Consider the following 12,500-nt stretch of genomic DNA (forward strand, 5'->3'; position numbering starts at 1 on the left):
CACACACACACACACACACACACACTTTGAGAAACACACAAACACTCAGACACACACACACTACAACACAAACTCATACACTCCGACACACACACACTTGACACACAAACACACACTTCAAAACACACACAAACACTCAGACACACACTACAACACAAAATCACACACTCCAATACACGCACACATTCAGACACACACACACTAAACACAAACTCTCACACTCTGACACACTCCAGCACACACACTGACACACTCCAGCACACACTCCAACACACACCAAAATGAAACACTCCAACACACCCTGGCACATTTCAACACACACTGCGCACAACTCACATAAACTGACACACTTCAACACACCCAACCAACACACAGTTTGCAGAGTGCGTTTGTGGAGATTTTCTGGAGATTCATGCAGCTGTGACGGTGTTAATAAAGCTAGTAAGTAAAGTGATGTAGGTAAGAAGGTGAGGAGGTTCCTGGGGTGCAGTCGGCGTTCACATTCATCCCAAATATCTTCCACAACTTCCAACCAATGGAAAGCTGATCTTCATGAAGTTTGGGGTAGTGCACAGGGGCATCGTCATGCTGGAACAGTTTTGGGTCTCCTAGTTCAAGTGAAGTCCTTTAGTGACAATTGTGTGTCTCCATGTTTGTGTAACAGTTTGTGTAAGACCTGAGTGTGGGTGTAATATTTAGCTGTCCACAAACATTCGACTTTATAGTTATTAGATTCTAAACAACAAAAACTTTCCTCATGTGAATACTGATGTAGTATACAGGCTGTAAATACTGAAATAGATGGTGTGTGTGTGTGTGTGTGTGTGTGTGTGCGCGCAGGCACGTGCACATGATCACCGATCTCCTGTAATCGTTGCTAAACAGTCAGTGTGTATTTATTCTCGTTCCTCATCAGCTCATCATGTGCACTTTCCCTTGTTCCCGGTGCGTCTCTCCGTCTGCTCGCTGCTGTCGTTTTTCTCCGTCTGAAAAGCAGAATATTTCCAGATTAGCAGTAATTGGCTTGTTTTTTGTCAGGTGGTAATGTAATGGCATTAATTTCTATGATATACATGAGCTCTGAAGTGCACTGAGGCAAAATAGTTCTCTCATTGTCCTCATAGAGGGCTGTCTAACAGCCTGTGTGTGTGTGTGTGTGTGTGTGTGTGTGTGTGTGTGTGTGGTCATATGAGAGATTAATTCTTAAAGGCTCTGTCGTCTGCTCTGCCTTTCATGGGGGCTGTGAATAAAAGGCCGCTAGCTTTAAAATCCGGCGTTATTAGAAAGGTGGAGCTGAGCGAGCTGAAGAAGGGAGCGTGAGCCTCTTTAATGAGGAATCGTCCTCCAGGCGTTCATATGTCATTTAAGAGCCGCGATCTGCCGAGGGCTTTGTGAACGCCGGCTTTGCTCTTTGTGCTGCCGTTTTTTTTCCCCTCTTTTTTTTTTTTTTTTACTCCGTCTCCTGAAATGGCTCGCTTTCAATGGGCAAAATGAAGACCATTACGTTGCAACAGGCTAATAAAGAGGCCTCTTTACTCGAAAGAAAAAGAGCACGAAACAAAAAAGTCCTTTTAGAGAGCGGCGCATGGCTTTTACGCATGACTCATGCAGAAAGAGAGAGAGAGAGAGAGAGAGAGAGATACGAGAGAAAAGCAAGAGTTGCATTATCTCACACCATTTCAGGAGTTTCGCATTGAATATGAACAGAATATGAGTGCAGTGCAGCAGTGAGACGGACGCACACACACACACACACACACGCGCAGCCTATGAGATGCTAATGCTTTACATTCACACTCTCTTAACCAACATTAACTGCGTTAATTAATGTGAACAATATAATAATACATCAAATGAACGGTGTTCCGTGTTCCGTCTCCGTCTTACATGAGCGGTGTTTATTTACAGACAGACTCGTACAGCCACGATGCACCACAGAGCCACGCTGGAGATCATTTCTGCAAGCAGTCTTCCAACTGTAATAACTTCTCCATCTCAGTGTTAAACAGCTGCTCCACCACAGAGAGATTATAGATATAGTTATAGATTTTTACGACACATTTATATGCGTATTGTTAATATCTTGGGCGATTATGTGCCATAATCTCAGTGCAATAATAATAATTAGTTACACGCGCAATAACTTTTATAACCATTCATTCAGTCTGCCATCTCTTTTCACACATTTCATTTCACTTCATATATAACAATGTGTAGATTTATTTATATTTTCTTTTTTTTCTTTACTGTGAGCAACTGCAACCCAACAGTTTCCCTACATGATCAATAAAGTGTTCTGATTCTGATAGACCACAGCGCAGCTCGATCCTGATCCTTCATCTGAATTACCTTCAACTCGTTATCTAGAACAATGTCTCTGTCCGTGGTGCTGATTTATATTAATGTGCTCGCTCTGATACGTTACCGTTTCCATAGTAACGACTCATTCACAGCTCCACTGTGGGGGTTTTAAGGAGATCTTAATGGAACATGGATGGAAGGAGTCTCCAGTGTCATGCTTTGTATCAGTCAGAGGACTGACAGTATGATGTGTTCTTTAATACATAATGTCCATCTAAACATAAGATTGCCATGTGCCTCTTTCTGAACATTCCATTCCACATTTAGTCTCCATGTGCTGTTCTAATAAACTCCACTCATCTGGGAAGATGTTCCACTAGATGATGTTGAGATTTAATCAGCTACAAGGATGTGTAGTGAAGTCAGGTAGTGATGTAGGTGAGGAGGTTCCTGGGGTGCAGTCAGTGTTCACATTCATCCCAAAGGTGATCAATAGTGTTGGAGCTCTATTGCAGGAGATCTTCCACTCCAACCCATGAAAAGCAGATCTTCATGAAGCTGGCTTTGTGCACAGGGGCATTGTGATGGTGTGAAAGGGATAGGAAAGAAAAAGATTTGTGCCACTGCATCCATAGACATCCAATACAATTGTGTGTCTCCAACTTTGTGTAACTGTTTGGAGAAGAACCACATCTGAAATAGTCACATGTCCCAATACTTTTGGCTATATAATGTGTGTGTGTGTGTGTGTGTGTGTGTGTGTGTGTGTGTGTGTGTGTGTGTGAGAGAGAGAGAGAGATTAGAATGTGTTTTGTTTCTCTGTTGTTTTGTTTTTCCAGGAGTCTGTGAGAAAAACAGAGCTGTGGATAATTAGGAGGGCTGTGTTCTAATAAACAGAGTGTAGTGTGCTCAAGAGTAGAGCACTCTGTGTTTACTGATCAGAAAGGGGGTGTGGCCTGAGGTCTGAGTGATTTTCATGATGATGATGAAGGTGAAGTATTTCCTGTGTGTTTAATTGCGTGGTTGTGTGTGTGTGTGTGTGTGTGTGTGTGGTGTGGTGTTTTCCTGACAGGAGCAGCTTCCATCTGCTGAAGAAGAACGAGAAGCTGCTGAGGGAGCTGAAGAACCTCGACTCCAGACAGTGGTGAGTTTCTGAACATCTGCGTCTCGGTGTCCTGTTGAGGGTGAAACAGAGTTAATGATTTTATTTTACAGAGTTAATTTTTTGATCTACAGCCGTGAAACGCACAAGATCGCTGTGTTTTATGTGGCCGAGGGACAAGAGGACAAACACTCCATCTTGTCCAACACCAGTGGCAGTCAGGCCTACGAGGACTTCGTGTCTGGACTTGGATGGGAGGTGAGAGGAATTCATCTGCTGTGATCTGATTGTTTACTTCATCATTTAGGGTTTGAACTGTGATCTGATTGGTTACATGATCATTGGGAAAGGACTGTGATCTGATTGGTTACATGATCATTGGAAAAGGACTGTGATCTGATTGGTCGCTCTGGTGTTTGAGGCGGGACTGTGATCTGATCAGGCTGAGATCAAAAGTGTAAAATTAATAATGTTTTATTTATTTAATTATTGGAACATAATCAGTCTCGCTGCTATGAGCTAATACACTAAGACACGTGTTCATTACACTAGGATTCGTGTATAAGAAAAGTGTGTGTGTGTGTGTGTGTGTGTGTGTGTGTGTGTGTGTGTGTGTGTGTGTGCGCGTGTAGGTGAACCTGACGAGTCACTGTGGCTTCATGGGAGGTCTCCAGAGGAATAAGAGTACGGGTTTGACCATGCCATATTTCGCCACGTCCACTGTGGAGGTCATGTTCCACGTGTCTACTCGCATGCCACCTGACTCAGATGACTCGCTCACCAAAAAGGTAAGTGTGTGTGAAGGACCACAGCCATGTGTGTGTATGATGAGATCCTGCTTTATATTGCTCTAGAACTGTGTGAGCAGAACCCTAGAGGAGGTGGAGAAAGCTCTGAGCTCCTCTTCCATCTTTTCTTCAGCTTTATATTCTGATAAACAAATCCTCTTTAGAACAAACCCTGGATTCTGGTCTTCAGCCTTGTAGTGTACTTGCATCATCTCAGATTATAAAAGGTTGTATATAGTGCAGAAAGTGTTCACACTCCTTCACTTTCTCTTTGTTTTGGTTCTTTCGTTCTTTGCTCTTTTTCTCCACTCCATAAAATCACTGTTTGTTCTTTTAAAGACCCATAAAAGACCAAGCAGATGGATTTTCTCCACTTTCCTCTTGCTGTGGTGACCTCTGACCTCCGAGCACCTGAGGCCAAGACTCTTAGTGAGACATAGTGAGGGAGAGGAGAAGAGAGAGATGAAAAGAAATGTGTCTTTCTCCTTTTCTCTCTCGGAGAGCGTCTCAGCTCCTTCTGTGCCGGTTGAAGTGGTTCATAAAGCCACGCTGACCTCGACCTGCATTTCTACCTGCAGTGCGCTCGGCCTTTGTGTTCCCGGCCCGCAGCATTTTCACCTCAGCACGAGAGAAAAGAGGAGCAAATAATGGTGGATAACAGCCCCATGCCACTCTTCTTTCACAGCCACCTCTCTCTCTCTCTCTCTCTCTCTCTCTTCCCTTATCTCACACTCGTGCTGTCGATTCGACTCCGGTTCACATCCACCTGCTTTTGTGCACATTTTGATTTTGAGCATAAAACCACCTGAACGATTTTTTCTTCTTTCTTTAAGAAAAAGAGAAGCTAATTATGATGAAATGGGATTTTCTCGCTTATGTGAGGTGTAAAAGTCGTTGTGTGGATGAAGAGCAGATGTGATGAAGGAGGAGGTTGAGGGAGATGTTTGGAGTAAGTGAGGCTGTAGAGAGCCTGCTGTAGTGATCAGGGCTTTACATACAGAGAGCAGAACAAAAAGTACGAATATTTCCGCTTATACAAGTACTAATCCCCCTAATCAGCTGCTGAGGTTTAAACAGCTCACATCCAGCATCTCTCGTGGGTGTGGCTATACCACCAACGCTATTCCACAAGGGGTGTGGTCGCTCTTTATCTAATTGTATGACCTTATCCATACTGTTAACATTTTTGCTTGTGGGTGTAGCCTAGCACAACACTTCCTTGTGGGTGGAACCTGTTCATGGGTGTGGCCTATCTCTAATATTGTTGTTTATGGGTGTGTTCTATCTCTGATAAGATTGTTAATGGGTGTGGCCTGTCTTTAATGTTATTCCTTATGGTTGTGGCCTGTTTCTAATATTATTGATTGTGGGTGTGGTCTATCTCTAATATTAGTTTGAGGTGTGGCCTATCTCTAATATTATTATTTGTGGGTGTGGCCTATCACTAATAATATTGTTTGTGGGTGTGGCCTGTCACTTATATAATTGTTTGGGGGTTTGACCTGTCTCTAATATTATTGTTTGTGGGTGTGGTCTATCTCTAATATTAGTTTGAGGTGTGGCCTATATCTAATAATATTATTTGTGGGTGTGGCCTATCTCTAATAATATTGTTTGGGGGTGTGGCCTGACACTTATATTGTTGTTTGGGGGTGTGGCCTGTCTCTAATACTATTGTTTGTGGGTGTGGCCTGTCCATGTACCCCAGATGTTTGTAGTTTACTTGTAGTTTACTGAGTGAGCGTTGTAAGTAAAGCTGTGAGAGTAAAGAACCCTGAACACTGAATATCCTGCCCTGTGTCTCTCCAAGCTTCATTACTCTCATGTTCTACTCTGTCTGCACTCGTCTTCCTATTCCTCTGTTTACCGGTCAGTAGAAATCCAATAACGAGTCTAATGAGCACTAACGAGCCTGACTGTAATACGACACGAGCTCGTTTGAGGAGCAATGTTCACCTGTCATTAATGCTGTCACCCGGGGGGGGGGGTTGTGTTACATGTGGCAGGACAGTGAGACAGAGACGTTAATAGAAAGCTGTATTTTTAAACATGTTTATAAACGTTTTATTACACACTTATTAAGCTATTAACAGGCTGCAGTTGTAATAAATTTGTAGAGACAGCAGGACATGGAATACCGAGCTCATAAATCAACAATTACACTTATCATAACAGCTGTGCGTGTGTGTGTGTGTGCCAAAGAACAGAACCATTTCTTAAAGCATCAAGGAAGTGTTTCCAGACTGCTTTAAGTGTCCAATAAACACACACACACACACACACACAGCCTCAGAAGAACTGGCTGTTAGTGTGGATTGTACTTTCTGTAATACATCGCTGTAATGTGTATGTGTGTGTGCTCGTGTGTGCGTGTGTGTGTGCGTGTGTGTGTGTGTGTGTGTGTGTGTGTGTGTGTGTGTGTGTGTGTAAAAGACGGCCTAAAGGGGGAGCCACGTGTGGCCATTTGGCTCCCAAATTAGATTGCTCCTGTCCCCTGGCCGCTCTGCCTCGCATGACTTTTCAGCTCCAAATCGGATTTGCGAGGGCTTCTGGGAACTTTATCCTGAGCATGATGGGCCAGCAGTGACGCTAAACCACGTTAAACAGACGCTAAAGCGTGTCGCCAGGCCGCCGTCACCGAAACACACTCATTCATCCGCTCAGGGTCAGGATTTATTCTTCTTTCCCGCGCTGTCGTTCTGCCATCTCGCTCCCGGTCTGAGAGTTTCATAACCTCGCCACATTTATTCTCGTCCACCAGCGCTCCTATTGCGCCGCATTACCCACGTCAGAATACAACCCCAACATTTATAACCTGATCACATGTATTTATTGGCACTTACGCAGGACAGGGAGAGCACACTGGAGGAGAATCTTCATCGCGAGACGCTTCTGTTATTACAATAATGATTCAGTGAATTACACTTATGTTAATAAAGACACGCCCCCTACAGTATGACATCATAATACTCATTTCACCACTCCTGCTGAATAATTACACTCCCCTCTGTGTGTGTGTGTGTGTGTGTATGTGTGTGTGTGTGTGTGTGTGTATATGTGTGTGTATATGTGTGTGTGTGTGTGTGTGTGTGTGTGTGTGTAAGTACAGATTTCTTCTTTGTTTCTTAGCATGGTTAAAGGTTAATCAGGGTCATCATACAACCTGAGAGATCATTACATCATTTATCAATCACTGGTTTGATGATGTGATCTCTCTCTCTCGCTCTCTCTCTCTCTCTCTCTCTTCTACACACAGTTAAGGCACCTGGGGAATGACGAGGTCCACATTGTGTGGTCGGAACACACTCGGGACTACAGGAGAGGAATAATCCCTACAGAGTTCGGAGACGTCCTTATCATCATCTACCCCATGAAGAACCACATGTACAGTATCCAGATCATCAAGAAACCAGAGGCACGTCTTTCTCTCTCTCTCCTTCTCTCTCTCTCACACACACACACACACACACACACACTTCTCACGTCACATGTATATATACATACGCAGTGGTATGAAAACATTAAGAGACTCTGTTTACAAGACGGTACTTTATCTAAGGTTCCACATAATCACCTTCAAAATATTCCCCTTGCACAGTAATACAGTGCTCCCAGTGTTCTTCTGTAACGTCTCCTGGAACTCTTCTTTTTGAAGCGTGTTGAACATCTGGTGTCAAAATGGCGACCTTTGAGCTCATCTTCATTTTAGAAAGAGGGCGAAGTCAGCAGGATTCAAATATGGCGAGTAGGGTGGGTGCAGAAGTGGGATCGTGTAGTTTCTTTAGTGAAGCTCACGTGTGAGGAGGAGCTCAGTGACAGGGTGCGCACATGGTCAGAATGGAACCAGTTGCACAGGCCAATGTCTTTTGGCAATCTGTTGGCGTGTTACAAAACTATTCTTGAAACATTTTGATACCAGCTTTTATATATATATATATATATATATATATATATATATATATATATATGTGTGTGTGTGTGTGTGTGTGTGTGTGTGTGTGTGTGTGTGTGTGTGTGTGTGTGTGTGTGTGTGTGTGTGTGTATGTAAGTATAAAGAAATTATAGGGAGTTAGTTTACTTTAAAAATAAGTTACTTTAAAAAATGAAAGTTAAAAGGTAAAAAGTAAAAAAACAAAGTGAAACTCAAAAAATTAAAAGAAAGTAAAATATAAATATTAAACAAGAAGAAAAAAATTACAAGAAAGAGGATGAAGAGAGAATGCATTATAGGTAGAACTGTTCAGTCTGACTGTGAGGGGCGGAGTGTCTGTTCAGTCTGACTGAGGGGCGGAGCGTCTGTTCAGTCTGACTGTGAGGGGCGGAGCGTCTGTTCAGTCTGACTGTGAGGCGGAGCGTCTGTTCAGTCTGACTGAGGGGCGGAGCGTCTGTTCAGTCTGACTGAGGGGCGGAGCGTCTGTTCAGTCTGACTGTGAGGGGCGGAGCGTCTGTTCAGTCTGACTGTGAGGGGCGGAGCGTCTGTTCAGTCTGACTGTGAGGGGCGGAGCGTCTGTTCAGTCTGACTGTGAGGGGCAGCGCGTCTGTTCAGTCTGACTGTGAGGGGTGGAGCATCTGTTCAGTCTGACTGTGAGGGGCGGAGCTTTAATTTAATCTCTCGGTGTGGGGGGAGGAGCTTCTCTTCTGTCTCACTGTGAGGGGGTGGAGCTAATATCTTTAATAATTTGAGTAAAAAAATTCAAAGAGAATGAAATGGAAGGAATAAAGTGACTGAATCATAGAAGAGGTAGAAGGAGAGACAAAGAAAGGAATATGCACAAACAAAGGAATGTCTTTAATTTTCTCCATCTCTCTCTCTCTCTCTCTCTCTCTCTCTCTCTCTCTCTCTCTCTCTCTTATGATGTAATACTCAGATGAACAGTTCTGAATGTAGATGATCGTCTCTTCTCCTCCTCAGGTGCCGTTCTTCGGGCCACTGTTTGATGGCGCTATAGTAGACAGTAAGATTTTACCCACGATGGTTCGAGCAACAGCCATCAACGCCAGCCGTGCTCTTAAATCCCTCATCGCTCTCTACCAGAACTTGTATCCTTCCACCTTTACATTCACTCCATCACTCTCACAGTCATGCAGTGGGGAAGTGTGTGTGTGTGTGTGTGTGTGTGTGTGTGTGTGTGTGCGCAATTAATCAGTTCATTTTCTCTTTCTCTCTCTCTCTCTCTCTCTCTCTCTCTCTCTCTCTCTCTCTCAGTTGTCCTCTCATGTTTCACTGACCTGCTCATTCATTTGTTTGTGTGTGTGTGAGTGAGTGTGTGGTGATTGACTCCAGGACACACACACACACACACACACACAGAGCAGGTAGAGGAGCGGGCGGTTTGATAGTTATTGATGTTTTTGTTGTGCTGCGGCTGCTGCACTTGTCTTCTCTCTTCTCAGGTGATGGAATCGCTCTGATCACTCGCTCACAAATCACTCTGACAATTTACTCCACTCTCTCTTTTCTCGCTTTTTCTCTCTCTCTCTCTCTCTCTCTCCCTCTCTCGCTCTCTCTCTCTCGCTCTGTCTCTCCCTCTCTCCCCTTCTCTCGCTCTCTCTCTCTCTCGCTCTGTCTCCCCCTCTCTCGTGCTCTCGCGCTCTCTCTCTCTCGCTCTCTCTCTCGATCTATCTATGTCTGTCTGTCTGTCTGTTTTTTCTGTCTGTGTCTGTCTCTGAGTATTGAACTGAGTGTACAGTAGTGTGTGTGTGTGTGTGTGTGTGTGTGTTATTCTGGATAATAATTGATAATAATAACTCTAAATCACACAGACAGAGAGACACACAGACAGACAGACAGACAGATATACAGAGAGACACAAACAGACAGAGAGATTTTCTTGTGTTTTCTGAAGCAGAGAGGTTGTTTGGCTCAGCTTGAGTCTTTGCTCGCAGCAATCTCACCTGTATATATGTGTGTGTGTGTGTGTGTGTGTGTGTGTGTGTGTGTATTGATTGGCGTGAGATGTGCAGGTCGATGATCCTGACAGTCTGAATTACAGTAATCTGTCATTATCGACAGACCTCTCTTTCTCTCTCTCCCTCCATCTCATCTCTCACTTTTTTCTTCTGTTGTTCTCCCTCCCTCCCTCCTTCTCTCTCTCTCTCTCTCTCTCTCTCTCTCTCTCTCTCTCCATCTCATCTCTCACTTTTTTCTTCTGTTGTTCTCCCTCTCTCTCTCTCTCTCTCTCTCTCTCTCTCTGTCCTACTTTTGTTCCCTTGGGGCTGATAATTGTTGGCAGTGTGAGATGTGATTAGAGCTGCACCAAGTTCACGATTGAGCGAGAGACACTCACTGTGTGTGTGTGTGTGTGTGTGTGTGTGTGTGTGTGTGTGTGTGTGTGTGTGTGTGAGAGAGAGAGAGGGGGAGAGAGAACCTACACTGTGTTTCTCTCTCTGTCTTCTGTGTATCTATCTTTTCTTTTTCACATCCATTCTTCTGTACTCTTTCATATTTTCTTATGACTTTTTCCCTCTGAACAAAAAAAACAGTCCCTCTGTCTTTCAAATCTTTCCATTGTACAACCCGTTTCTTTTTCTTTCTTTCTTTCTTTCTTTCTTTCTTTCTTTCTTTCTTTCTTTCTTTCTTTCTTTCTTTTTCTTTCTTTCCTTTAAGTTCTTTCTTTCACATTCATCTTTTCTTTTCTTGTCTCCTCCTTTGCCCATCAGTGTATTTTTCTCTCTTTATTTTTATTTTCATCTCTTTCCCACATTAGTTTTACTCTTTTTCTCCTACACTTTCTTTCTTTCTTTCATTTCCTATCTTGTGCTTCTTCTTCACTCTATCATCCTTTCATCTCCACCCATTTACTTATTCCTCCTCTGTTCTTATCTCTCATTAACAACCCATTTCAGTTTTTCCCCTTAGTATTAATTCCTCCCTTCTCCTATTTCTCTCTCTCTCTCCTCCCTCTTCTTGTCCCTTTCTCTCTCTCTCTCTCTCTCTCTCTCTCTCTCTCTCTCCTCTCTCTCTCTCTCTCTCCTCCATCTCATCTCTCACTTTTTCTTCTGTTGTTCTCCTCTCTCTCTCTCTCTCTCTCTGTCCTACTTTTGTTCCTTGGGGCTGATAATTGTTGGCAGTGTGAGATGTGATTAGAGCTGCACCAAGTTCACGATTGAGCGAGAGACACTCACTGTGTGTGTGTGTGTGTGTGTGTGTGTGTGTGTGTGTGTGTGTGTGTGTGTGTGAGAGAGAGAGAGAGAACCTACACTGTGTTTCTCTCTCTGTCTTCTGTGTATCTATCTTTTCTTTTCACATCCATTCTTCTGTACTCTTTCATATTTTCTTATGACTTTTTCCCTCTGAACAAAAAAAACAGTCCCTCTGTCTTTCAAATCTTTCCATTGTACAACCCGTTTCTTTTTCTTTCTTTCTTTCTTTCTTTCTTTCTTTCTTTCTTTCTTTCTTTCTTTCTTTCTTTCTTTCTTTCTTTCTTTCCTTTAAGTTCTTTCTTTCACATTCATCTTTTCTTTTCTTGTCTCCGCTCCTTTGCCCATCAGTGTATTTTTCTCTCTTTATTTTTATTTTCATCTCTTTCCCACATTAGTTTTACTCTTTTTCTCCTACACTTTCTTTCTTTCTTTCATTTCCTATCTTGTGCTTCTTCTTCACTCTATCATCCTTTCATCTCCACCCATTTACTTATTCCTCCTCTGTTCTTATCTCTCATTAACAACCCATTTCAGTTTTTCCCCTTAGTATTAATTCCTCCCTTCTCCTATTTCTCTCTCTCTCCTCCCTCTTCTTGTCCCTTTCTCTCTCTCTCTCTCTCTCTCTCTCTCTCTCTCTCTCTCTCTCTCTCCCTCTCCCCTCCTTTCTTTCTCTTTCTCTCTTTCTCTCTCCCCTTTTCTCTTTTTCTGTCTCTTCCTGTTGGCTGGCAGCTCTGTCCATCTGCCTCCTCTGTCTGATCCCTCACTCGGCGTGACTGTGAAATCAGGGCTGGCCTGCAGAAGAAAGGAGCTTCTTTGGCCTGTGTGTGTGTGTGTGTGATCTTGGGTTGAGTAAAGAGTTATAGTGTGTGTGTGTGTGTGTGTGGATTGGGACGAAGCCAAGCATGTACAGATAATTGAGTGTGGTGATGTTTAACTTCAGGAGGAGACTTTGGAAGTGCTCACACACTACGATATCTAGGGCCCTAGAGTATATACACACACACACACACACACACACAGGGCTGTTTGGCTGCTGGATTGAAATGTACCTCTAATTCTCCATCTGTGTGTGAATGATTGTGGAGCCATGGCCATGGATATAGTGTGTGTGTGTGTGTGTGTGTGTGTGTGTGTGTGTGTGTGTGTGTGTGTGTGTGTGTGTGTGT

At 43.4% G+C, this 12,500-nt stretch overlaps 1 protein-coding gene across 6 annotated transcripts in view; it reads left to right on the top strand.

Moving 5' to 3' along the window:
* The window catches only part of ralgapa1 (Ral GTPase activating protein catalytic subunit alpha 1), a 47,424-nt gene that overhangs the window by 25,810 nt on the left and 9,114 nt on the right, over nucleotides 1-12,500 (top strand). For all 6 annotated transcript variants that reach the window (XR_006926747.1, XM_046856416.1, XM_046856417.1 and 3 more), the window contains 5 exons: nucleotides 3,374-3,445; nucleotides 3,538-3,661; nucleotides 4,036-4,191; nucleotides 7,448-7,606; nucleotides 9,104-9,231. Coding sequence is in view for 5 of the 6 variants with exons in the window: in XM_046856416.1 (XP_046712372.1) it covers nucleotides 3,374-3,445; nucleotides 3,538-3,661; nucleotides 4,036-4,191; nucleotides 7,448-7,606; nucleotides 9,104-9,231 (639 nt within the window). In the remaining variant the exon portion in view is untranslated. The remainder of the gene's footprint in view (nucleotides 1-3,373; nucleotides 3,446-3,537; nucleotides 3,662-4,035; nucleotides 4,192-7,447; nucleotides 7,607-9,103; nucleotides 9,232-12,500) is intronic.

This window comes from Silurus meridionalis, chromosome 8 (genome assembly GCF_014805685.1).
Source record: "Silurus meridionalis isolate SWU-2019-XX chromosome 8, ASM1480568v1, whole genome shotgun sequence".
Classification (NCBI taxonomy): Eukaryota; Metazoa; Chordata; class Actinopteri; order Siluriformes; family Siluridae; genus Silurus; species Silurus meridionalis.